Below are 27,966 nucleotides of genomic sequence, written 5' to 3'. Positions count from 1 at the left end.
CACTCCTGGGCTCCCAGATTGAGGCTGGTTTACCCGTTCCAATGCCTGGGAACTCTGCCACACTCAGGCACCCCTGGTCTTCCTGTGACCCCAGGGATCCTGAGATCACACTGGGCCACCTGGGTTTTGTCCTTGCTTCCTTGCCTGAGCCCCTTTCAGGCAGGGAGATCCCTCACAGGAGCAGACTTCTAAAAGTTCTAATTTTGCCCTCTGCGGCTCAATCCCTTTTCAGCAGGTGGCTGCCTGAGGCTCCCCCACCCACCCCATGGTTTATCTTCCCATAGATTGCCTCAGATTCACTTCTCCACATCTCCTACATTGTTGCAGAAAGTGGTTGCTTTTTTATTTGTAGAGTTGTGGCTATTTTTTTCTTAGATTTCCAGTTGAGTTCTCAGGTATTCAGAATAATTTAATAGCTATCTTGGTGAATTCCTGGGACAAGACAATACTAAGGTCTTCTACTCCTCTGTCGTTGTGGACCCTCTTGGTATTTTTCTTTTTATGACTGACTTATTTCACTTAGCACAATACCCTCTAATTTCATCTATGTTGTTGCAAATGGCAAAATTTCATTTTTTTGAATTTTCATTTCAAATTCATTTTTCGTTTGCCAAAAATGGCAAATTTCATATTTTTGCCACATCTTTATCCATTCTTCTGTTGATGGGCACTTCAGTTGCTCCCATATCTTGGTTATTGTAAATAAGGCTGCAATAAACAAGGACACATATATCTTTCTGAATTAGTGTTTTGTTTTCTTTGGATAAATACCTAGAAGTGGGATTACTGAATTTTATGTTACTTCTAGTTTTAGTTTTTTGAGGAATCTCCATATCGTTTCCACACTGGCTGTATCAGCTTAAATTCTCACCAACAGTATATGAGGGTCCCTCTTCTTAATATCCTTGTCAACCCTTGTCACTTCTTGTCTTTTTGATACTAGCCATTCTGACTGGTGTTAGGTGACATCTCATTGTGGTTTTGATTTGCATTTCCTTGATGATTTGTTATGTTGAACATCTTTTCATGTGTCTGTTGGTCATCCATATGTCTTCTTTGGAAAAATGGTCCTGTGCCCATTTTTAATTGGATTACTAGCTTCTTAACCTATTAATTACTTAGAAGTTACCTTAAAATTTCCAAATATGGCTTTTTATTATTATTTGTTTTATCACATTGTGACCAGAGAATGTGTTTTGTATAATGATTCTTGTGATTTGTGGAGATTTGCTTAGTGGCCTAATACTTCAGTTTTCCAAAATGGTCTGTTTGCTTTACAAGAATATATATTCTCTAATATTGAGTACAGGGATCTAAATTTGTTCAGTAGATTATTTTGCATATTATGAAGTTTGAACTTCTATATTTTTGCCAGTATTGTTTTTCAACTTAATATAACAAGCTTCCATGATAAGTATCATTTTTTCTTTGTGATTCTGCCAGTTTTTACTTTGTATAAATAGAAACTATTATTAAGAGCCTACAAGTAGTTATTTTCCTAGTTAATTTTTTCCTCATTATTTAGTTTTCCCTTTATCTCAACTAATGCTTTTTGCCTTCAATTTCATCTGGTATTACTATAGTCATTCCAGTTTTCTTTTGCTTAGTATTTTCCTGCTACAATTTTCTCATTCTTCCACCTTCAAGATTTTGGTGGTCTTAGGTTTAGATATTTTTTTGGTAACATATACTTAGATTTTGTTATTTTGTTATTTGAGAATCTCTGCTACATGAAAAACTAGTTTAGTATTTATTGTGATTTAAAAAAGATTTAGAGGGATCCCTGGGTGGCTCAGCGGTTTAGCGCCTGCCTTTGGCCCAGGGCACGATCCTGGAGTCCCAGGATCGAGTCCCGCGTCGGGTTCCCGGCATGGAGCCTGCTTCTCCCTCACCTGTGTCTCTGCCTCTCTCTCTCTCTCTCTCCCTTTGTCTCTCTCTATCATGAACAAATAAATAAATAAATCTTTAAAAAAATAGATTTAGAAAAAAATAAAATAAATAAAAATAGATTTAGGAGGACAAAATATTTTTAAAAGATTTGAGGCACCAAGGAAGATATATGGACAGAAAATAGCATTTGGAAATATGCTCAACACCATAAGTCATTGGAGAAATTAAAAGCATGGTGATATGTACCACTACATATCTACTGGAATGGTAATACCAGCAACAGTAACAAGCCTGATAATACCAAGTGCTGGTAAGAATGCAGTGAGAATTCAAAATGGTACAGCCACTTTGGAAAACAGTTTAGGAGTTTTTTTTAAAAAAGTTAAACATAAAAAAAAAAAACATATACTTGCTCCATGACCCAGCAATTCCACTTCTGTGTATTTACTGAAACAAAATGAAAGTTTATGTTTACACTAAAACCTGTGTGAATCTTTTTTATAGCTGCCTTATTCATAATCTGTAAAGTCTAGGAACAACTTAAATGCTCCTCAGCTCATGAATGAATAAACAAATTGTGACACATCTTACAAAGGAATATTATCCAGCAATGAAAAAGGAGCATTAACAGGCACAACATAGAAGAATTCCAGATGCCTTTATGTTAAGAGAAGGAAACCAGACTCAAAAGGCTACCTATGTATAATTCCATTCATAGACCTTCCTTCTAGCAAAGGCAAAACAGTAGGTTTGGAGAACAGATCATTTGTTGCCAGAGACTGGGGATAGGGAAACAAATTAACTACAAAGGTGAAGCATGAGGACATTTTAAAGAAAGATTTATTTATTTATTTATTTATTTAGAGAGACAGAGACAGAGAGACGGTTGGGGCAGAGGGAGAAAGAGAGTCTTAAGCAGACTCCACACTGAGCATGGAGCCCAATGTGGGGCTCAGTCTCATGACTCTGAGATCACAACCTGAGCTGAAACCAAGAGCCGGACACTTTAATAAACTGTGCCACCCAGGTGCCCTGAGGACATTTTTTGAGTGATCTGTTTTGTATCTTAATTGTGGTCATGGTTACATGACTGTATCTGCCAAAATTTATAAAACTCTACATCAAAAGAATGAATTTCACTGAATGTAAATTAAAAATAACTTTAAAAAAGTCAAAAGAAATATATTTAAATTTGTTTCTCAATTTTGTACTTTGCATTTACCATGCTTTTCCTTTGCTTCTCATTCTTTCTTTCCTTCTTAAGTTGTAAGTTCAGTTGTCTTTATCCTTTAATTCCTTTTTCTTGTTTAAAAGTTTTATATTCAATTTCTATTTTTTTAAGATTGTATCTATTTATTCATGAGAGTCACACAGAGAGAGGCACAGATAGGCAGAGGGAGAAGCAGGCTCCTCACAAGGAGCCTGATGTGGGACTCGATCCCAGACCCAGGGATCATGCCCTGCGCCAAAGGCAGACACCCAACTGCTGAGCCACCCAGGCATCCCTCAATTTCTACTTTTGAGGCAGACACTACCACTAATTGCCCATCTGATATGCATTCTCCCTTTCTTTCTCATTAACAGAAACTTACTAGATTTTGCTTGGTAGGGTAGTGGGCCCAGTGTGAATTATTTTATTTCTCATCAAGTGGTAGCTGTGTAGCCTCAGAAAAGAGTGTGGCTAATGAAGTATATACAAACCTCTGTTGAATAAAGCTTCTAGAAAGCTCTTAATAAGAGGGCCAAATCAGCTAGCATGTGCTTTTCGCCCTTTGTTTTACATCTTTTTCTGCCTGCAGCCCTGGAGATCAACACTGAGGAAACGCAAAAGCAGGAAAAATTTGCATTCCATTTTAAGAACATTTTGATATTGGGAACTATTAAGCTGGACTAGCAACAAGAAAGATTGTGAATTGTTCTTATAACAATAAGATAGATTCTCTTTTGTTAGGAAGGGATGGTTTCTTTCAGGCAGGTAATCTAGAATACCTTTTAAAGTTATTTTTCAGAGTAATTTCAGAGTTACATATAAAATATGTAAGTAAGATCTGATTCTTCTATAAGTAAATGCAGTCATGCCATCTTTAATGTTAAATCTAATACTGTGCTATGAATTGGTTTCACAGGTCTTGCTAATAGGAATAGTTAGCTTTCTTATGACATTCATCATACTTGGATATGTGGTTCTGAAATTCAATAAAGATTTGTGGGATTTGCAGTCTTCCATACTCTTTAGCATGATCATTGGCATGACAGATCCTGTTCATTCTGTGAATTCACTGAAAAATATTGGTATGTCAGATTTATTTCTTTTTCTTACACTGAAAATAAAAGGATAAATTATTTTCTTTTGATCTGGGTTTTTTTTTTTTTGCATGATTTGTGCATGATTTGTGCGGAATAGATATTTATGCTACTTTTCTTGCAGATGGGGCATTGGTTGACTTGAAAGATGCAATGCAAATAAGGCGACCCAAGATCTGGGATAAATAATGCCAATTATAATCTCAATGGATTTTTTATTTTTTAAAAATTATTTATTTATTTATTTATTTGAGGGAGTGAGCACAAATGGGGTGAGGGAGAGGGAGAAGCAGACTCCACACTAAGCAGGAGCCCCATCCAGGGCTTGATCCCAGGACTCGATTGCAGGACTCCAGGATCATGAACTGAGCCGAAGGCAGACACTACCAGTGGAGCCACTCAGGTACCCTTAAACGGATTTTTTTTTCTTTTTTTTTGATGTAGTCCCAACAGTTTATTTTTGCTTTTATTTCCCTTGCCCAAGGATATGTACACATAAATATGTTGCTGAGGCCAATGTCCAAGAGATTACTGCCTATGCTTTCTTTTAGAAGTTTCATGGTTTCATATCTCACATTTAGGTCTTTAGGTTCAAGTTTTACAGTACACTGGAACCATCCCCTCTGAACCACTTACTACAGAGCAGTGTCCAACTTTTTCAACAGTGTTATCCAAAGAATCATTCTGCAGTGATAGAAATATTCTATATCTCTGCTTTCTGTTAAGATAGCCACTAACTGCTCGTGACTTTTGAGCATTTGAAATGTGGATCATATGACCAAGAAGATGAAATTTTAATTTTGTTTATTTCTAATTAATCTAAATCTAAATAGCCATGTGGGGCTAATGGCTGCCATATTGAATAGAACCGTTTTACAAAAAAAAAAAGCTGAGCAAGTCACTTCCCTACTTAAATCCCACCAACAGTTTCCAATGACCTTTCAAATAAGGTTTAAAGTCCTCAGTTTGATATTCAAAGACAAGCTGACCCCTACCCCATTACTTGCTCCCTGTAACCCCAGTTTACTTGGTCTTTTTTATGTTCCTGTGACATACTATGTTCCTTCCACCTTCCAAGAGCTGATTCAGGTTGCTCTCTCTGCCAGGAAAGTTCTCTCCATCCTCACCCAATACTCTTCTTACATCCTCCACTTCTCTGGCCAAAGCCTATTCATTTCTTAAGTCTCTTTCTCTTATTGATGCCACTTACCCATTCATTTAGCAAATATTTGTTGAATTCCAACTATGGGCCAGGTATCATGCTAATGAGTGAGAGTAAAGGCAATAGAACAAGAAGAAAAGTAGGTAATAAAAATTAGCATTCTTATTCCATTCCACTGAATTCTAAGTGTCAAGGTAGAAACTCTGTCCTATCCCCAGGGAAACTTTTCCAAGACTCTGCTACCTCTTGTTAGAACTGCCTCCCTTTTGATGTGCACTCTCACTATTACTATTACTGAAAGTCTTAGCCTCAGTAATCAACAACAAAAAGAAACAAAAGGCATCTAAATCAGCAAGGAAGAAACCAAACTTTCTTTTTTTTTTTTTTAATTTTTTAAATTTATTTTTTATTTTACGATAGTCACAGAGAGAGAGAGAGAGAGAGAGAGAGAGAGAGAGAGGCAGAGACATATGCAGAGGGAGAAGCAGGCTCCATGCACCAGGAGCCCGACGTGGGATTCAATCCTGGGTCTCCAGGATCGCGCCCTGGGCCAAAGGCAGGCGCCAAACCGCTGCGCCATCCAGGGATCCCCCAAACTTTCATTCTTTCCAGATAACATGATAGTCTACGTAGAAAATCCAAAAGACTCCACCAAAAAAATTACTAGAACTAATGCATGAGTTTAGTGAAGTTGTAGGATATAAAACCAATGTACAGAAATCTGTTGCATTTCTATATACCAATAATGAAGCAGAAGAAAAAGAAATAAAGGAATTAATCCCATTTGCAATTGCACCAAAAAATCATAAGATACCTAGGAATGAGCCTAACTAAAGAGTTAAAATATCTGTGTTCTGAAAACTGTAGAACACTTATGAAGGTAATTGAAGAGAATACAAAGAAATGGAAAAACATTCCATGCTCATGGACTAGAAGAACAAACATTGTTAAAATGTCTATACTTCCCCAAACAATCTACACATGTAATGCAGTCTGGATCAAAATAACACCAGCGTTTTTCACAGAGCTAGAACAAACAATCTAAAATTTGTATGGAACCACAAAAGACTCCAATTAGCTAAAGCAATCCTGAAAAAGAAAAATAAAACTGGAGGCATTTCAATTCCAGATTTCAAGCTATATTACAAAACTGTAGTCACCAAGACACTATGGTTCTAGCACAAAACCAGACACATGGATCAATTGAACAGAATAAAGAACCCAGAATTAGGCCTACAAGTATATGATCAACCAATCTTCAACAAAACAGGAAAGAATATCTAATGGAAAAAAAGACAGTCTCTTTAACAAATGGTGTTGAGAAAACTGGACAGCAACATGCAAAAGAATGAAACTGGACCACTTTCTTACATCCTATACAAAAACAACTTCAAAATGGCTGAAATACATAAATGTGAGGAAACCATTGAGATCCTAGAGGAGAACACAGGCAGCAACCTCTTTGACTTTAGCCATAGGAACTTCTTACTAGACACATCACCAGGGGCAAGGCAAACAAAAGCAAAAATGAACTATTGAGACTTCATCAAGATTAAAACCTTTTGCACAGCAAAGAAAACAATCATAGCAACATTATCAACAATAGCTAAACTATTATAGACTCCAAATGTTCATCAATTGATGAATGGATAAAGAAGAGGTGGTATATGTATACAATGGAATATTACTCAGCCATCAAAAAGAATGAAACCTTGCCATTTGCAATAATGTAGATGGGGCTAGAGTGTATTATGCTAAGTGCAATAAGTCAGTTGGAGAAAGACAAATATCATATGATCTCACTCATATGTGGAATTTAAGAAAGAAAACAGTTGAACACATGGGAAGGGGGGGTAAGGGAGAGAGGGATATAAACCATAAGAGACACTTAACAATATAGAACATACTAAGGGCTGATGGAGGGAGGTGAGTCGGAGGATGGGATAGATTGGTGAAGGGTATTAAGAAGGGCACTTGTGATGAGTCTTAGGTGTTGTATGTAAGTGGTGAATCCAGTTCTCCAGAAACCAAAATTGCACTGTATATTAGGTAAGTAAAATTTAAATTAAAACAACAACAACAACAACACTCCCCCACACACATTTACTTTAAAAAGAAAGAAAGAAAAAAAGCACTACCTCCCTTTTGGACTAGCTAACCTTAAGCGGGTAGTGGAAAGGTGTATAGTTTATTTAAAAGAAATGGGTAAAAAAAAAAAAAAGAAATGGGTAAGAATATAATTTGGCAAACATGTTCAATAATAGTTTATTCCCAAGAGACTTTCAGGTCTTGCAGTACTTCCCCTTTTATTTGGTAACAGATAATTTCACTCTAAAATATCCCCCTGATTCATGTTTTATTAGCAGTAGTAAAAACATGAAATGATTAGATGCTATGGTTTCTGTTTTTGACTCAGAAATATTTTCCTAACCAATTTGAAGGTATTGTTTATAGTTAGTGAAAATATATTGCCTTATGATTGGAATGGGAAACCTCTAAACTTGCCAGCAAGTGGAATTACCAATTTTACACCACCCATTTATATTTGCAGTTGGGAAAATGTAAGTTTTAAGACACTTTTGGTGGTGATATCCTAAATTGTCATATTTCTCAAAGAGTCTAATCCTGTCCTCTTTTCTAAGTACAATTTTTATCCTATTTTTCCTTCATCTGCCTTTCTTTTTTAGCCATTTGTATTGGCCAGTTGTTTTATTCACCTCATTTTTTCCTGTTCTCTTTTCTGAAATCTCTTGACTATAAGTGGCTATAGTAAACTATAAACTTTATTGCAGTTTCTACATTCAACTTTTTCAAAAAGGAAGTGTAATAGAAAGTTTTCTATTTCTTTAAAAGAAAACTAGTAAAGGTATTTAGCTCTTAGTTAATATTTTCCTTAAATCAGTAATGCTCAAGGTGATATGTGGATTCTGGATCCAATAACATTTTTTCCTAGGAAGACAAATTTGACTCATTTTTAGGGGGGGATATCATTCTTGCTTATTTATGGTGTTTGCAGAGTCACCATTTAGGCTCTATATTGTCCTTTCTTCAAAACAGTTTATTTCTAATTGTCATAACACATTAATTTTTTAAGGAAAAATATTTTTTGCTATATGTCTAAAATTATCATAATATACAAAACTACAGTTCCTACAATGTAAATAGTGCTTCTTTTGATGTGGTGCCCTATGCAATGCATCAGTCTCGGTGTCCTGACCCACTGAAAAATTAGTGGGGGTTCACATGTGAATGAAAAGGAACTTGTCTATTCATAACTTGCTTGAAAAGAATGCATTGGGCTCACACAGTTTTTTACTTTAAAACAAATCTGGAGGGATCCCTGGGTGGCGCAGTGGTTTGGCGCCTGCCTTTGGCCCAGGGCGCGATCCTGAAGACCCGGGATCGAATCCCACGTCGGGCTCCCGGTGCATGGAGCCTGCTTCTCCCTCTGCCTGTGTCTCTGCCTCTCTCTCTCTCTCACTGTGTGCCTATCATAAATAAATAAAAAAAAAAAAAAATAAAAGAAATTATAAAAAAAATAAAAATAAAAAAAAAATAAAACAAATCTGGAGGGACATCTGGATTGCTCAGTTGTTGAGCATCTGCCTTTGGTGCAGGGCATGATCCCAGGTCTGGGAATTGAGTCCCATATCAGGCTCCCTGCGAGGAGCCTGCTTCTCTCTCTGTCTGTGTCTCTGCCTCTCTCTCTCTGTGTCTCTCATGAGTAAATAAACAAACTCTTAAAAAAAATAAAACAAATCTGGAATGGGATCTTTTAAAGGAAGAAAATACAAAGTTATAGTGTAATCTCAATTGAGGAAAAAGTTTATAAGCTTAGAAAAAAAAGACCTCAACATTAAGGTTGTATCTGAGTTGTGAAATTGCATGGGCTTTGTTTTGTTTTGTTTTGTTTGTTTTGTTTTATTCTTTCTTTTTTCCAAATTTTACAATGAATCAGAGAATATAAGTTAGTTCCACATTAAGCCAATAAAGAATGAGAGAGTAATTCTTGTGGTATTTTGCCATTAAAAACAACTAAAGTCAAATTCAAAGCTTCATACTTCAGACCTTGTATTTTACTTGTTCCTGGTTGACTCACTGAATTTGAGGGAAATGTGAAAGAATTTCTTGACCAGCTGAAGCCAAAATCCTGTTAGCTCTAAACCTGCTTAACCAGTATTTTTGTGCCTTCCATCACAGTCAAAGCTAGCAAAAAGTAGTAAGCTGAATATTGGTTAGCAACCCTCTTGGGCATTTCCTGAGTGAAATTTGAAACTGACCCCCGTACGTGCATGGAGGGCAGGGAGAGATTATAAAGAAAGAGTCAGGCCACTGCAGGTTAGTAGGTAGCAGCTTTTATAAGCAAAAGAAACTTACATTCAAGGCTTATCTTGGGCAGCAGCAAGATGAAAGCATCCCTGCACCAATCTGCCTTCCATATCTTAAAAGTTTTTGTAGAGGCCTTAACTGGATCCAGTTACATATACTGTGCAGGTGTTCTGAACAGCACATCAATATTTCTTTTATCTTTTTTTAGGATTTTATTTATTTATTTATTTATTTATTTGAGAGAATGAGAGAGAGAGAGAGAGACAGAGAGAGAGAGAGAGAGAGAGAGAAAGAGGCAGAGACACAGGCAGAGGGAGAAGTAGGCTCCATGCAGGGAGCCCAATGTGGGACTCCATCCCAGGATTCTGGAATCAGGCCCTGAACGGAGGGCGGACACTCAACACTGAGTTACCCAGGTGTCCCCACATCACAATTTCAGGGCTCTATCCTTGGAGCAGCCTCCAGGGGTGGAAAAGGCAAGTGAAACCCACATTCCAAGCACAGAGGAGGGGCTGAAGAGCCTCAGATCACCCAGATCCAAGTCATGGGTCAACCACCAGTCATATCTCCTTGGTGATATCAAAGAAGTAGGAAAATATGCCCCATGGAGAGTACAAAAATAACAAGTAGAAACAGATTGAGTAATGATGCAGATGGCGGAATTAGTAGATAAAAACATTAAAGCAGCTACTGTAACTCTATTCTATATGTTCAAAAAATTAGAGAAAAGATTAAGATCAGGGTAGAAATTACTCTTATTAGCTTATGAGAGCCCATTGTTAAATAATCAGGAATTTTGCAAGCCAGTTGTAAACCCACTGGACATATATGGTAGATATAAAAGAGACCTAAATAAAATTTCTAGAGATGAAAAATACAGTATCTAAGGCAAAAATTCCACTGACGGAAGAAGATTAGCACTGCAGAAGAAAGTATTAGTGAACTTAAAGATGCAGCAATAGAAGCTATCCAAAATGAAACACATGAAGAGAAAGACCTTAGTCTTTCTTAATAAGTGAACAACATCAGTAAGCTGGGGAATGACTTCAAGTGGCTTAATATACAAGTCCCCAAAAGAGAGGGAGAAAGGAATAAAATTCGAAGAAATAATGGATGAAAAATTTCTGAATTTGATGAAGACTTTACAGTCACAGATTTCAAGAAGCTCAACATACCATGAGCCCAAGAAACACAAAACTACATCATGGCACATAAGAATCAAGTTCCTAAAAAGCAACAATAGACTATCTTAAAGGCAGCCAGAGGGGAAAAAGAGACACATTATATACAGAGAAACAAAAATAATAGTGACTTCTTTTCAGAAACAGTGCAACCCAAAAGATGGTGGAGCAACACTGTTAAATTACTAAAAGGAAAGCTTAGAATTCTCAGTGAAAATATCTTTCAAAAGCAAAAGTGAAATAAAACTTTTTTTAAAAAAAGATTTTATTTATTCATGAGAGGCAGAGAGAGAGAGAGAGAGAGAGAGAGAGAGAGAGAGAGAGAGAGGCAGAGACACAGGCAGAGGGAGAAGCAGGCTCCATGCAGGGAGCCCGACGTGGGACTCGATTCCGGGTCTCCAGGATCACGCCCTGGACTGAAGGCGGCGCTAAGCCGCTGAGCCACCCAGGCTGCCCGAAATAAAAATTTCTTAAACATATTCAAGTTGAAAGAATTTATCACCAGCAGACCTGCACTATAAAAGAAAAAGTCAAAGGAAGTCAGGCAGAAAGGAACTGGTATCAAATGGAAATTTGGGTCTACACGAAGGAATGGAAAGCACTGTAATTGGTAAACATAGGGGAAAATATGACTTTTTCTTATTTTAAAATCTCTTTAAAAGATAACATTTAAAGCAAAAATGATAGGAATCTACTAGGGAGTTTATTTTTCTGCTCCTCCATTCTTTGTGTATGGCTTCTGCTCTTAGGATCACAAGTTGGCTACTAACATTCCAGCCATCACCTCCACATTTCAGGTAAAAAGAGGAAGAGGGCAAGGGATAAAGAGGTGCTCCTTTCAACCAGTCACCTCTCCCTCCAAGGAATTTTCCCAAAGTACAACTTGGTAATTTCTGCTTGTTTATATCTCAGTGGGCACTCTTAGAAACCTAGGATATGGGGACCCCTGGGTGGCGCAGCGGTTTGGCGCCTGCCTTTGGCCCAGGGCGTGATCCTGGAGACCCGGGATCAAATCCCACGTCGGGCTCCCGGTGCATGGAGCCTGCTTCTCCCTCTGCCTGTGTCTCTGCCTCTCTCTCTCTCTGTATGACTATCATAAAAAAAGAAAAAGAAACCTAGGATATGGGGCACCTGGGTGCCTCAGTCAGTCAAGAGTCTGTCTTAAGCTAAGTTCATGATCCCAGAGTCTTGGGATCGAGCCCAATGTTGGACTCTCGGCTCAGCAGGGAGCCTGCATCTCCCTCTGCCTGCCGCCCTGCCTGCTTGTGCTCTCTCTCTCTCATTCTCTGTCCAATAAATTAATAAAATCTTACAAAAAAAAAAAAAAAAAGAAGCCCATGATATGAGGAAAAGTAGTCATTTAACTGGACACATTGCCATCTTAGATAAAAACAGTATTGTTACCAAGAACAAAGGATGGATACTGGTTGGGTTAGTACCAGTCACTATCACCCTACTCATAAGTTGTATTATCATAAAGCAATTAATTTGATTATATTTTCCATTATACTTAACTGTGAATAAGTGCCAATAAGTGCCAATAAGATTTTGTACTTAATTTTTAATAACAGCTTTATTGAAATATAATCTACATACCATAAAATTCATCCTTTTTTTTGAAAGATTTTATTTATTTATTCATGAAACACACACACACAGAGGCAGAGACACAGGCAGAGAGAGAAGCAGGGAGCCCAATGTGGGACTCAATCTCGGGACTCCAGGATCACGCCCTGGGCTGAAGACAGGTGCTCGACCGCTGAGCCACCCAGGCATCCCAAAATTCATCCTTTTAAACTGTATAGGGTCACAGTTTAGTCAGCAGAGTCTGTCAGCAGAACATGTGATTCTTGATCTTGGGGTTATCAGTTCAAGCCCCATGTTGGGTGTGGCGCCTACTTAAAAAGAAAAAATGTAAAAAAACAAAGCAAAACAAAATTGAACTGTACAAGTCAGTGGTCTATATCTGCAGAGTTTTTTTTTTAAATTTTTTATTTATTTATGATAGTCACACAGAGAGAGAGGCAGAGACACAGGCGGAGGGAGAAGCAGGCTCCATGCACCGGGAGCCTGATGTGGGATTCGATCCCGGGTCTCCAGGATCGCGCCCTGGGCCAAAGGCAGGCGCCAAACCGCTGCGCCACCCAGGGATCCCTATATCTGCAGAGTTATACAACCATCATAACTATCTAATTTTAGAACATTTTTTATCACCCAAAAGAAATCTCTTACCCATTAGCAGTCACTCATCATTTCCCTGTCCCCCAAACCCCTGGCAACCGGTAGTCTATTTTCTGTCTATGGGTTTGCCTGTTCTGGACATTTCATACAAATCAAACCATACAATATGTTTTTTGTGTTTGGCTTCTTTCACTCTGTATAATGTTTTAAAAGTTCATCCGTGTTGTAACATATATCAATATTTCATTCTTTTCTGTGGTTGAATAGTTCAATTGATTATTATGAATAATACCACTATGAACATTCATGTACAGATTTTTGTGTGGACATAGACTTTCAACTCTCTTGGGCATATGTCTGATATGAAAGGGAGAGAGAGAGAGAGAGAGAGTGTGTGTGTGTGTGTGTGTGAGTGTGCCTGAGCATGTGTGCGTCCCAGGGGAGGTGCAGAGAGAGGTGGAGAGAGAGAATCTTAAGTAGGCTCCACACCCAGCATAGAGCCTGGTGCAGGGCTTGATCTCATAACCCTGAGATCATGACCTGAGCCAAAATCAAGACTGGATGCTCAACCAACTAAGCCACCCAGGCATCACTGTATTTATTCCTAAAATGTGATTTTTGTGGAGTTTAATGATTCATGTTTATTAAAGCTAAATGTTGCGTCCTGAGAAGTGTTTTGTCTCATCCCAAAACTCAAGCATAGTTTGAGGCCATGGACACTTCAAAGAATATTCTTGTCCTGTTCCTTTCTTATTGGAGAGATAAAAAATGGTGATTATGGTTGTCTCATGGAGCATCCCAGTCATGGCTTTTTTTTTTCTTTTTTGTCCGACATATTCCTTCTCTTGTATTTTTGTGTTTCCTGTGCAAGAGCATCATTTTCATGTACCAAATTAAATTATGTTTTATATTTCCTTTTCCAGGCGTTTCCAAAACGTATACTGATATCATAAGAGGAGAATCAATGATCATTTGTGGCTTCACATCCATTTGTTTTGGAGTTTTTCGGAGCGACTTTCTCCACATTTCCATGTTTACTGGTAGGGGCATCTTTTCTATCTGCATATTTTCTTTCTTTCTTTCTTTCTTTCTTTCTTTCTTTCTTTCTTTCTTTCTTTCTTTCTTCCTTCCTTCCTTCCTTCCTTCCTTCCTTCCTTTCTTTCTTTCTTTCTTTCTTTCTTTCTTTCTTTCTTTCTTTCTCTTTCTTTCTTTCTTTCTTTCTTTCTTTCTTTCTTTCTTTTCTTTTCTTTTCTTTCTTTCTTTTCTTTCTTTCTTTCTTAAAAGATTTTATTTATCCATGAGAGACATAGAAAGAGAGGTAGAGATATAGGCAGAGGGAGGAGAAGCAGGCTCTATGCAATGAGTCTGATGTGGGACTCAATCCCAGGAATCCAGGATCACACCCTGAGCCAGAGGCAGATGCTCAAATGCTGAGCCAACCGGGCATCCCTATTTGCATATTTTCTAAAATAATTCTTGTATGATGCATTTCAATTCACACTGAAATTACAATACATTAAAGGGTGCCTGGCTGGCTTAGTCAGAGGGACATGTGACTCTTGATCTCTGGGTCGTGAGTTTACCCCCATGTTGGGTATATAGATTACTTAAATAAATTTTTAAAAATCTTTAAAAAATTAAAATAAAATACATTCAAAATGTCTTAACTTTACTGCTTTCTCTATAATTTACTTTTAGACCAATTAAAATAGCATATCAGATGATAAGAAAATAAACATCTATGTGTTTTCTTGGATAGTAAAGGGGAAAGAATATTAAATGATTTCATCTCTTTCCTTCAACCCCCATCCTCCAACCCCCCCAGACACACATACACATCAATCATCTGGCTCAGCGTAACTTCTTTCCTGGATCAACCTGGATCTCAATGAGTGGATACTAAGAATTGACTTGATCCTGAATTTGAGCTTGAGGGTGAAGCATTTCAGAATGCTTCAGAAAGTACTGGAAAGTCAGGTGCTAGAAGCGATTATAGATTCATGTGGTTAAAGTTCACTGGGATATCGAATATATTGCCTTGCTAGATTTCCAGATGTGGTACTAGTAGAAAAGAAAGGGGGACGGGGCAGAAATCACAGAATAAAAAGGGAAAAGGTGTCCTCCTGATCTGTTTATGTGATAGTTTTAGGAGAAGAGATGTGCTTAAAGGAGAAAGAAATATTGGTGGTAAAGAAGGATTTGCAGTGCTTTTTAGTGGGGAGCTATAGACATTTGGGGTGGGGCCATCTTTGTTATTTAGGACTACCCTTTGGCATTGCTTGATACCTGCTCACTACTGCCACTAGTGCCCTCAGTTATTGTGACTATAGAAAATTTCTCTTCTCCATTTCCCAAATGCCCCTGGGATGGGGGCAGGGGTCACAAATGGACTGAAGGTTGGTGGGGACCCTGAACATGATTTGCTTGGCCCTAACATACTTTGTAAAAAATATGAATTTGGATGTCTTTTGGTTGAGCATTCACCCTCCAGTGTGTCACAGATTTCACATTTATGCTCCCTGCCTGGCTTCTGAGGACATTTGAGTCTGTTGTCCCTGGATAAGTGAGCCTCAAACTGAAGACTGTAAGGGAAATACATTCCCAGAGTGTCTGTGTTGCTAGGCTTTCATGGGAAACTCCCACTTGCTGAAGAACAAAACCCCATTCAAAATCTCAAAAGCAAACCAAAGTGCATAGACCCAAATGCCCTCAATGAACTTCTTTTTTCATTTGTTTTCTTTTTTTAGAGTTCCATGTAATCTTGGGCGTTTGCTTGGACATCTTGGGAAGCATAATATGTGGATATTCATGTTCAAGAATCATTCAGTTTATATTGACTGACCTCTTTAGCAATACACTTACTAGCGTCATTCTTTGCATTTCAATGGTGTACATGACTTTCTACATTGGTAAGACAGAAACAAATACAAAAAATGTGGTCCTCGAAGTGAATTTTATGTATTTTTTTTTCCATTGATCCTGAATCCAGTTGCCTCTTCCCAACTGTTTCCTCCTTGTTGTGGTCCCTCTGTGCTTCCTGTCATATTATCCTGCCACTTCTGGCTCTTTTCTAGTCTCTTAACATTCCCTTAATTTCAAGTCCATGTCCCTTTCCTTTGTATTTCTTCTCTATGTAATTACTCTTTTATTCTTTTTGAACTCCACCCTTTGACCTTATATTTAGTCACTGGCAGTCTCCTGGAGGAATCAGCTCAATGCTAATTCCTCTTCTGACCCTTAGCAACTCATCTCTAAAATGAGATTGCTGGGAGAGATGCTTCAAAGGTCTTTCCAGCTCAACTATCTTTCATTCAATGGGTACCAGACTGAAGAGACTAGGAATGGCAGCCTTTATCAGCAGCTAGGAAACAGAAAGGGAGAGGGGGAAATCAGGTATACCTGTATCTGGAAGAGAAACAGGAGAGTGCAATAATCACAGGAGTCAGCGTGCCCCACAGTGGTAGACCAGCAATAATCACTTGCTAGTTTAGCAAGACTGGCAATGCAAGTTTTTACTGGCGTGAATGGGGTAACCAGTCCCCAAGAGCCATTGTAACTGCATTGAAACAGTCAAATCCTGCTTCTGCTCTCATGCCACACAATGGAGCAATTTCCATCTGTGGAAGACCTCTGGTATTAAGGGCTTCATTGCCCCTCATGTTATCTTCAGTTACCTAAAAGTGCTACTTCCTCTGGAGGTAAATTGCTACCCAGGAGTTGCGTACGGCTCCGAATCAGTAAAATTATGGACAGCATTCCCTGAAGGGTCGTTTCCATGATCCTTTTTCTTTTTTTCTCCCTGTGAACCTTTTATGGATGCTTTAAATGTCTGAAGAAAAATTTTTAAAAATTAATATTTCCATTTCTTCCACTAGATCATGAATTCCTTGAGGTGGAGGCTATCTTATTCAACTTTTTATTTATTCTCTTTTCTCTGTTCCCTCAGCCAAGCCCAGTACTTTCAGTATGCCTGAAAGTAATTTAATACACGTTGGTTGAATAAACTGATACTAGTTCCTGAAGAGCTGTGGAATTAGGCAGACTTGAATTCAAACCCTAGCTTCACAATTTATTAGCTTGCTCATCTTGGAATATTACTTATCCTCTCTAAGCTTCAGTTAGTTTCCTCATCAATAAAAGTGATGCAGTAACACCTAATTGATAGGGGTGTTGCTGGCACTAATGAGATAATGTGTGTTATGTGACTTGCTCATGCTGATGTGTTGGAGATAGCTCTTACCACTTTGCCAGAGCTGATTACACATATCTCTTTACAAGTCTATGCAAGTGGCATCATTTGAAATTGGTCATATTGGGAATATTTACACTGGAAATTGGCAGACTCTGTCCATCAGGGATTTTTTTTTAAGCCTCCAGAGAACTGGTTTTTAACATTTACCAGCTCACCACTGGACTCAAGTTAGGGCAGCCAACTTATGTTGATTCCTTTCCACTTTCTGAGGTGCTTCCAGTCAGTGCTTAGGAGGCCTGGAGTAGATTCTCCCTTTTAGTCTCAGAAGGAATCACTGCTGAAGGAGACTTGATATTAGACTTCTAGCCTCCACAACTCTGAGATCATAAAATTCATGTTGTTTAAGATAGTTTGTGTTACCCTGTTATAGCAGCCCCGGAGACTTCTCTCTCCTCCATTGCACTTTCCTGGGCTTCAGGGATTAAAAATCCCCTTTGGGCAGTCCTTTACTCTTATATTTAATAAGTTCCTGACAGCAGAAGTCAGTAACAGACATGTTATCAGAAGTTCCATTGCCAAACATAGATGAAATTCTAATCCACACATTCTCCAATGTTACATTTCTGTAATGTTAACCTAATTTTTTTTTACTTCACTAATGAACACTCAGTCAATTGGCTTACGTCCAGGGAATATCTGATTAAAGTTAGATTGGGGTGTCACCTCTTTTAGCACATGCAGTAATTTCCATTTTTGTCTCAATTGTGTTCAATTCATGAAACCTGGACCTTGAGAAATCATTTGCACATTCATTCTTTTTCATGAATTAAAGCAAAAACAAAACAAAAAAAGGTGTAGGCATTTCCTCACAAAGGACACAATGCTTCTGGAACATTGTTGGTTGACAGGTAGTATAGTTGAAAATATTAATATATTGGCCCAAGGAAGAAAATTTGACTTAGGGTACAAAAGGCACTTGAAGAGTAAATGTATAATTCATGAGACATGGTGGGCTTTATAAAAGTGTAGTTCAGAGGTATACCAAGAGAGGTGCTTATACGAACATGGGGAATATTTTATCAAGTGACATTACTCAGAATTTCTGGGGAATGAAAATAACAAAGAGCAGACAACTTTGTTAGTCTTAATGTTTTAAAAATCTCTACAATGTAAGCCTTTATTGCCTGTACCAATTCTGATTGTTCACTGTCCTTCACCATTGTCATTGGTGTAGGTGATAAATGTCAAAGGCCTTCTGTCATTACCTGAATATATTTTAGTAAGAAAACATCCAGTCTTGAATCCTCTTGCTTTAATGGAAAAAAAAAAAAAATCCCTTTGATTCTATTAGGAAGACCTTCACTTTTTCTAAACCAGAGAGAGGATGAGAGAGACAAAGATTGAGAGAGCCACTTGTATACAGCATCAATATTCTGTGATGGTTTTTTTCCCATTGAGTCAGAAAAACTGTACAAGTCTATTTTTAACAAATCAGGTTTATGCTGATGAAAATCGCTTCCTTTATTACGTGGTCCATGACTTACCCCCCTTCAGAACATTTAAAATACAACTGAATATAATAGCATTTGTAATTTTGTAAAAACGCTGTCTAATTATAAAAGTAATACATATGGATTGTAGCATTTTGGAAATATCCAAAAAGTCAAAGAAGAAAAAAATCACCAATAATTGTGTTATAAATTAAACCATGGGTACATTTTGGTATATTTCCTCAACTTCTAAAATAATTCATATAAATATACTACATATGTTAATGTGTGCATTCATACCATGTAATCCTATAACATTGGATTATACTAAATAAGATGACATGAGTTTTAAATGAAGTTATTTACTGGTTTCCTCATAGCAGACATTTCTAAGTACTGTCTATTACTGAAAAAGACTATGATGAGCTTTAAAATCCAGTAATACTAATTATAGGGAAGTGGAAATAAGATTTCAAGAGACAGTTTCCCTATTATCGCAGTTACCAGCACTACTGGTTTTACTATCATTGGTTATTTATATTAAATTCAGTTAGATAAGTAGGTAAAAAGAAATCTAAAATGGACTTCAGTGATTAGATAAACTGGGGTGTCTGGATGGCTCAGTCAGTTAAGCATCTGCCTTCAGTTTGGGCCATGGTCTCAGCGTCCAGGGATCAAGCCTCACTTCATTCAGTCTCCCTGCTCAGCGAGGAGCCTGCCTCTTCTTCTCCCTCTCCCTCTGCCCGCTGCTCCCCTTGCTTGTGTTCTCTCTCTGTCAAATAAATAAATAAAATCTTTAAAAAAAGTGATTAGATAAACCAAGAAATAATAAAATTCTCTTCAAATAAACAGTATTAATTTGCTAAGCACTAAAGTGAATGTATAAAAACAATGGCATAGTAGTAGTGATTATATCCTGTATTCTTTGTTTTAAAAGTATGCCAAAGCACTTTTCATGTTATTTAATCTATTATGAATGACAACTCTGTGGGGTATTATTCTTTTACACCCATTTTACAGATGCAAGGATACTAATAGAGAAAAGGGAGGTCACCGTCCCAGAGCAGCCAGCTCTGCCTTACACTGCCAAAGCACTTCAAATTTCAGTTTCTACTATTTATTAGACACACATTTGTTGACATACTATCTGTGGCTGCTTTTGCACTACAATAGCTGAGTTGAGTAGTTGTGACAGGGACTATGTGGCCCACAAAGACTAAATATTTACTATATGATCCTTTACAGAAAAAATCTGACCATGATCTACAGCACTAGCCAATTCCTTGAAGCAACTTTCCAAGAAATGTGACTCTTAAGTTTCTCACCAATTCTTTGCTCAAGATTAAGTAACTCAGTGTGCATATTCGAATGCAACTAATTTTATTCATTTTTTTTTCTCCCCAGGGGAATCTTTTGGAATGTCAGGAATGATTGCGTTAGTCACTGTAGGACTGAATTTAGATTCCTTAAGCTTTAAACCGAGGATTGAGTTAACAATTACTAAGTAAGTCTCCTATTGTGTACTTGGTATAGATATCTTAAAAGGTTAGTGCCTAAGTGGTTCTGCCTTCTTGGACACATAAGACTCCCCTTTTATAACATTTTTCTGCCTTTTATTTTTGAATTTTATTACCAGTTATATTTGAAAGAACTTAAGGTACCAAAAATTGTTGACATCAATTGATGTTCTTGTTATGAATAATGTATCTATGGTTCAGAGTTTGTGGTCTTTTTATACATAACTCTTGACGAAAATTTACTTTGGACTGTGGGAAATTAAAAAAAATACTTCATTCTTTTGTTTCCTTCATGATGTCCATGAATGACAGCATTCATGGGAGCTGGAAAAGAAAAGTAGCAGAAAGATGCGATGCTAGCAAAATTCTTACCTGTCCTTTACACTTGGTAATGCAAGGTGTCATACTAATCTCTCTGGATGGAGGGAAACCCCTGTGTCTTCCCTGATTAATGAATTAGACTTTCTCTGAGAGACTGTGCTAAATTATGGGATTGTTTCAGAATTATTTCACAACAGGTCATAGCCCACTGTAGATCAAACGAAAGCAAATGTTAAAATTAGAAAAATAAGCCATAATCCTGAGTTTTCCCATAAGATTCCTTTTTTTTTTTTTTTTAAACATGGAGGACTATCCATTGTTCTGAAATTATGTCCTGCCTTCTTTTTGGTGTTTAATTTTTTTTTCTTTAATGAAATCCCAGTAATAGAAAATGGTACTTAAAAAAAATAACTTCTTTTGGCAAAATAAAAAATTGGCACCTATAACTTCTAATTTCGTATCTATGTGAATATGACACTTAACTGGTTTTTAGAATCAGAAGCTTGGAAATAGATAGTTCATAGAACATATACTTTTTGTCTGAATTTGGACGGTTTCCTGTGCTCAGTCATGCTGTCTGTCAGCATCATTATAAATCCTCCCACTTGCTGAAGAACAAAACCCCATTCTCTTCTCCATTTCCCAAATGCCCCTGGGATGGGGGCAGGGGTCACAAATGGACTGAAGGTTGGTGGGGACCCTGAACATGATTTGCTTGGCCCTAACATACTTTGTAAAAAATATGAATTTGGATGTCTTTTGGTTGAGCATTCACCCTCCAGTGTGTCACAGATTTCACATTTATGCTCCCTGCCTGTCCTTTTTTAATGTCACCTGTGGCCTGGACATTGTATCTTAGGTTTGGGCCTACATGAATAAGTCCCTTCTCAGATGGCACACACTGTTAAGTAGTGGGCATGTTTATGTATGAAACTAAGTGTGAATCATTATATATTTATTGGGATCCTACTATATGTAGGACATTTTTTTTAGGTCTTATGGAGACATTTGAAAAAGTATTTTACTTAGTCCATCATTTCTGAATTTCAGAAAACTAAGCATTGGGGCTTGAAGTCCCCGTTATATCCTTCCTTTCTCTGAGTTCTGAATCTAATCAATAAAGAGATGGGAATCAGACATTCAAACCATCTATTCAATAGGGGTAATGCTGTGTCAGAGAGCATGGTTTCCCTCTGAAGCCAAAATGAGGCTTCCTAATGCTTCTTTCCAAATAGATCTTGAGACCAATCTATAGGGAGGCTGGTTTGTGGAACAAGCACACTCAGCTAGTTAGCTGAAAGGGAAAGTCCCAGTGGAGAGGCCCAAGAGGAGGCAGGACTTGCAATCTGCTTGTAGAAATCAAACCTGGCCGGGTGCAAGCATATTACCACATGGAACCAGAACAGCCCTGAGCCCTAACCACTATGTTCTGGTCTACTCAGTAAGGATCTTTGGTGGCGGGGCTATGTGTATAGATATTTAGAAAGCAATATGGGTGATTCTAATTCACTTGTCTGCCTAACAAACCATTGTGGTATAGACAACTGACACTATTGGAGTTCACTTCCACTGAGAGTATTTAGGATGGTTTCATGAACAACACAGGATTAGAGTTAGCCTTACAAGATCTTTAGGAATTCAGTAGATGGGAAAACAGAGAGGAGGGACTTTCAAGGTAAGGGACTTTCAAGCAAATCATGAAGGGAGAAATCCTGCATTGAGGTGATCCACCAGCCAGGGGAGGAGGTAGAGGCCCTTATTTCTCTGCCTTGCTCTTACTATTCTCCTATGAGAGGCAGCCCACCGCCATCAGGTGATGAGGGTATTGGAGAATATGGAGCCGGGTGTATTCTAGTTCCAACAAAATACTTCTGAATGTTAATAGTAACAGTATTAGAGGCAAGGACCTCTGCTTGACAAGAATGACTGATATGTGATACATACTTTTTATTTATTTATTTATTTATTTATTTTTGATACATCTATGTGAAAAGGCAACTATTTAAAAAACACATTGCTTAAAATGTGATTTATTTTCCATTCATCCTAGGTTCCTAATAATGTTTTCGTCTGTATACCAACAGTTAATATATACTTTCTTTGGCATTGTAATTGGATGTGGAGAAACCAAGTATTTAAGATTTCACACTGTGGTTTTCATGCTCATCTTATTTGCAACAGTGAATTTTGTAAGGTAGGAATTATATTTTTAAGTTTGCTTACTGGACCTAGGTTCTTAAGCCTAGGATTAGAATTGGGAAGCAGTATATTATAGCAAGAAGAGCTCTGGGTATGGTGTCAGAAAACCTGTGTTGTCAACGTCCTGACAAATGCTTGCTGAGCGATTGGGGAAATCTGTTTACTCTTCAGTTTCATGTAGAAAATGAGAAGGGGCAAGAACGGCAGCAGCAGCATCATGACCCATGAGCTCGATAGAAATGCACACTCACGGGCCCATCCCCATGTACTGAATTGCATCTCTGGAGATGAGATCCAGGAAACTGTTTTAACATGTTTGTTAAAGTTTGAGCAACACTGGAGTGGATTAATGGCTCCTAACATTTTTGTAAACTTTCATCCTCATTTGTTATCTCATAGCTATGGTATAACCATATTATTGAGCATCTACCATGTACATTATACTATTAATACAAATACAGCGCTGTGAAGAGGTGTTAATTGCATCATTTCACAGATGGAGCCCAGGGAGGTTAAAAGCTTGCCTAGAGTTACCCAATTTGAAGGGCAGAATGTATAGTGTTAATGATAATTCCTTATATTTGTATAGAACGTTTAATATTTAAGATTTGAGTATTATATGCAAAAGTTAGACAGCAGATTTAGTTTGTTCCAGAAAGTTTGAACTTATCAATAAACTGATTATTTTCTCTTCCCTGAAAAAAATTTTATATGAAATTTAGTTTTCTACCATGAAAACATTGATACATCAGGTATGATTTTTTTTATAAAAGGTTTTTTTCTCTACAGGTTGCTTACTATTGTGTTAGTGAGCCCTCTTCTGATGCATGCGAATTATGAATATAATTGGAGATGGGGAATTGTTATAGCATGGTCTGGAATTAAAGGAATTTTTAGCTTACTCTTGGCTCCTGATATTCATAATTTGGCTGACCAAAAAGTAGAGTCACCGCAATTGGTAGGAAAAATCGTATCTCATAATTATTCATACTTATTTATTTTGTAGTATTTGTCATAATACCCAGTGATAAAGTTAACCATTTTTTTAAAATGTCAATTTTATTTAAATTTAAATTTCAGTTAGTTAACATACAGTGTTATATTAGTTTCAAGTGTACAATTTAGTGACTTAATACCTACACACAACAGTTATCATCACAAGTGCCCTACTTAATCCCCTATCACCTATTTCTTTTTTTTTTTGCATATTTTTATTTTTATTTATTTATTTTTTTAAATTAATTTTTATTGGTGTTCAATTTACCAACATACAGAAAAACACCCAGTGCTCATCCCGTCAAGTGTCCACCTCAGTGCCCGTCACCCATTCCCCTCCAACACCCGCCCTCCTCCCCTTCCACCATCCCTAGTTCGTTTCCCCAGTTAGGAGTCTTTATGTTCTGTCTCTCTTCCTGATATTTCCCAACATTTCTTTTCCTTCCTTTATATTCCCTTTCACTATTATTCATATTCCCCAAATGAATGAGAACATACACTGTTTGTCCTTCTCCGATTGACTTATTTCACTCAGCATAATACCCTCCAGTTCCATCCACGTTGAAGCAAATGGTGGGTATTTGTCGTTTCTAATTGCTGAGTAATATTCCATTGTATACATAAACCACATCTTATTTATCCATTCATCTTTCGATGGACACCGAGGCTCCTTCCACAGTTTGGCTATTGTGGCCATTGCTGATAGAAACATCGGGGTGCAGGTGTCCCGACGTTTCATTGCATCTGAATCTTTGGGGTAAATCCCCAGCAGTGCAATTGCTGGGTCGTAGGGCAGGTCTATTTTTAACTCTTTGAGGAACCTCCACACAGTTTTCCAGAGTGGCTGCACCAGTTCACATTCCCACCAACAGTGTAAGAGGGTTCCCTTTTCTCCGCATCCTCTCCAACATTTGTTGTTTCCTGCCTTGTTAATTTTCCCCATTCTCACTGGTGTGAGGTGGTATCTCATTGTGGTTTTGATTTGTATTTCCCTGATGGCAAGTGGTGCAGAGCATTTTCTCATGTGCATGTTGGCCATGTCCATGTCTTCCTCTGTGAGATTTCTCTTCATGTCTTTTGCCCATTTCATGATTGGATTGTTTGTTTCTTTGGTGTTGAGTTTAATAAGTTCTTTATAGATTTTGGAAACTAGCCCTTTATCTGATATGTCGTTTGCAAATATCTTCTCCCATTCTATAGGTTGTCTTTTGGTTTTTTTGACTATATCCTTTGCTGTGCAAAAGCTTCTTATCTTGATGAAGTCCCAATAGTTCATTTTTGCTTTTGTTTCTTTTGCCTTTGTGGATGTATCTTGCAAGAAGTTACTGCGGCCGAGTTCAAAAAGGGTGTTGCCTGTGTTCTCCTCTAGGATTTTGATGGACTCTTGTCTCACATTTAGATCTCTCATCCATTTTGAGTTTATCTTTGTGTATGGTGAAAGAGAGTGGTCCAGTTTCATTCTTCTGCATGTGGATGTCCAATTTTCCCAACACCATTTATTGAAGAGACTGTCTTTCTTCCAATGGATAGTCTTTCCTCCTTTATCGAATATTAGATGACCGTACATTTCAGGGTCCACTTCTGGGTTCTCTATTCTGTTCCATTGATCTATGTGTCTGTTTTTGTGCCAGTACCACACTGTCTTGATGACGACAGCTTTGTAGTACAACCTGAAATCTGGCATTGTGATGCCCCCAGCTATGGTTTTCTTTTTTAAAATTCCCCTGGCTATTCGGGGTCTTTTCTGATTCGACACAAATCTTAAAATAATTTGTTCTAACTCTCTGAAGAAAGTCCATGGTATTTTGATAGGGATTGCATTAAACGTGTAAATTGCCCTGGGTAACATTGACATTTTTACAATATTAATTCTGCCAATCCATGAGCATGGAATATTTTTCCATCTCTTTGTGTCTTCCTCAATTTCTTTCAGAAGTGTTCTATAGTTTTTAGGGTATAGATCCTTCACCTCTTTGGTTAGGTTTATTCCCAGGTATCTTATGCTTTTGGGTGCAATTGTAAATGGGATTGACTCCTTAATTTCTCTTTCTTCAGTCTCATTGTTAGTGAATAGAAATGCCATTGATTTCTGGGCATTGATTTTGTATCCTGCCACGCTACCAAATTGCTGTATGAGTTCTAGCAATCTGGGGGTGGAGGCTTTTGGGTTTTGTATGTAGAGTATCATGTCATCGGCAAAGAGGGAGAGTTTGACTTCTTCTTTGCCAATTTGAATGCCTTTAATATCTTTTTGTTGTCTGATTGCTGAGGCGAGGACTTCCAGAACTATGTTGAACAGCAGTGGTGAGAGTGGACATCCCTGTCTTGTTCCTGATCTTAGGGGAAAGGCTCCCAGTGCTTCCCCATTGAGAATGATATTTGCTGTGGGCTTTTCGTAAATGGCTTTTAAGATGTCGAGGAAAGTTCCCTCTATCCCAACACTCTGAAGGGTTTTGATCAGGAATGGATGCTGTATTTTGTCAAATGCTTTCTCTGCATCTAATGAGAGGATCATATGGTTCTTGGTTTTTCTCTTGCTGATATGATGAATCACATTGATGGTTTTACGAGTGTTGAACCAGCCTTGTGTCCCGGGGATAAATCCTACTTGGTCATGGTGAATAATTTTCTTAATGTGTTGTTGGATCCTATTGGCTAGTATCTTGTTGAGAATTTTTGCATCCATGTTCATCAGGGATATTGGTCTGTAATTCTCCTTTTTGGTGGGGTCTTTGTCTGGTTTCGGAATTAAGGTGATGCTGGCCTCATAGAACAAATTTGGAAGTACTCCATCTCTTTCTATCTTTCCAAACAGCTTTAGTAGAATAGGTATGATTTCTTCTTTAAACGTTTGATAGAATTCCCCTGGGAAGCCATCTGGCCCTGGACTCTTGTGTCTCAGGAGGTTTTTGATGACTGCTTCAATTTCCTCCCTGGTTATTGGCCTGTTCAGGTTTTCTATTTCTTCCTGCTCCAGTTTTGGTAGTTTGTGGCTTTCCAGGAATGCGTCCATTTCTTCTAGATTTCCTAATTTATTGGCGTACGGATGTTCATAATATGTTTTTAAAATCGTTTGTATTTCCTTGGTGTTGGTAGTGATCTCTCCTTTCTCATTCATGATTTTATTAATTTGAGTCTTCTCTCTCTTCTTTTTAATAAGGTTGGCTAATGGTTTATCTATCTTATTAATTCTTTCAAAGAACCAACTCCTGGTTCTGTTGATCTGTTCCACAGTTCTTTTGATCTCAATATCATTGAGTTCTGCTCGAATTTTAATTAACTGTCTTCTTCTGCTGGGGGTGGGGTCTATTTGTTGCTTTTTCTCTAGTTCCTTTATGTGTAAGGTGAGCTTTTGAATTTGAGTTCTTTCCAGTTTTTGAATGGATGCTTGTATTGCGATGTATTTCCCCCTCAGGACTGCTTTTGCTGCATCCCAAAGATTTTGAACGGTTGTATCTTCATTCTCATTAGTTTCCATGAATCTTCTCAATTCTTCCTTAATTTCCTGGTTGACCTTTTCATCTTTTAGCAGGATGGTCCTTAACCTCCACGTGTTTGTGGTCCTTCCAAACTTCTTGTTGTGATTAAGTTCTAATTTCAAGGCATTATGGTCTGAGAATATACAGGGGACTATCCCGATCTTTTGGTATCGGTTCAGACCCGATTTGTGACCCAGTATGTGGTCTATTCTGGAGAAAGTTCCATGTGCACTTGAGAAGAATGTGTATTCAGTTGAGTTTGGATGTAAAGTTCTGTAGATATCTGTGAAATCCATCTGGTCCAGTGTATCATTTAAAGCTCTCGTTTCTTTGGATATGTTGTGCTTAGAAGACCTATCTAGTATAGAAAGAGCTAGATTGAAGTCACCAAGTATAAGTGTATTATTATCAAAGTATTTCTTCAGTTTGGTTATTAATTGGTTTAAATATTTGGCAGCTCCCACATTCGGGGCATATATATTGAGGATTGTTAAGTCCTCTTGTTGGATAGATCCTTTGAGTATGAGATAGTGTCCCTCTTCATCTCTCACTATAGTCTTCGGGGTAAATTTTAATTTATCTGATATAAGGATGGCTACCCCTGCTTTCTTTCCCTATCACCTATTTCACCCATCTGAAATGCATCTTCCCTCTGGTAACCATCAGTGTGTTCTCTATAGTTAAGAGTGTCTATTGGCTTGCCTTCCTCCCTCTCTTATTTTCTG

General features: G+C 37.8%; 1 protein-coding gene across 1 annotated transcript in view; it reads left to right on the top strand.

Annotated features, from left to right (window-relative positions):
- The window catches only part of SLC9C2 (solute carrier family 9 member C2 (putative)), a 104,939-nt gene that overhangs the window by 11,388 nt on the left and 65,585 nt on the right, over nucleotides 1-27,966 (top strand). The window contains exons 4-9 of the mRNA XM_041749701.1: nucleotides 4,017-4,182; nucleotides 13,971-14,087; nucleotides 15,795-15,956; nucleotides 20,134-20,233; nucleotides 22,618-22,761; nucleotides 23,556-23,724. Coding sequence (XP_041605635.1) covers nucleotides 4,017-4,182; nucleotides 13,971-14,087; nucleotides 15,795-15,956; nucleotides 20,134-20,233; nucleotides 22,618-22,761; nucleotides 23,556-23,724 — 858 coding nt within the window. The remainder of the gene's footprint in view (nucleotides 1-4,016; nucleotides 4,183-13,970; nucleotides 14,088-15,794; nucleotides 15,957-20,133; nucleotides 20,234-22,617; nucleotides 22,762-23,555; nucleotides 23,725-27,966) is intronic.

The sequence above is a fragment of the Vulpes lagopus genome, chromosome 1 (assembly GCF_018345385.1).
Source record: "Vulpes lagopus strain Blue_001 chromosome 1, ASM1834538v1, whole genome shotgun sequence".
Taxonomy (NCBI): Eukaryota; Metazoa; Chordata; class Mammalia; order Carnivora; family Canidae; genus Vulpes; species Vulpes lagopus.
Note: the sequence above shows the minus strand (reverse complement) of the source record. Positions and strands in the feature narration are given on the sequence as shown.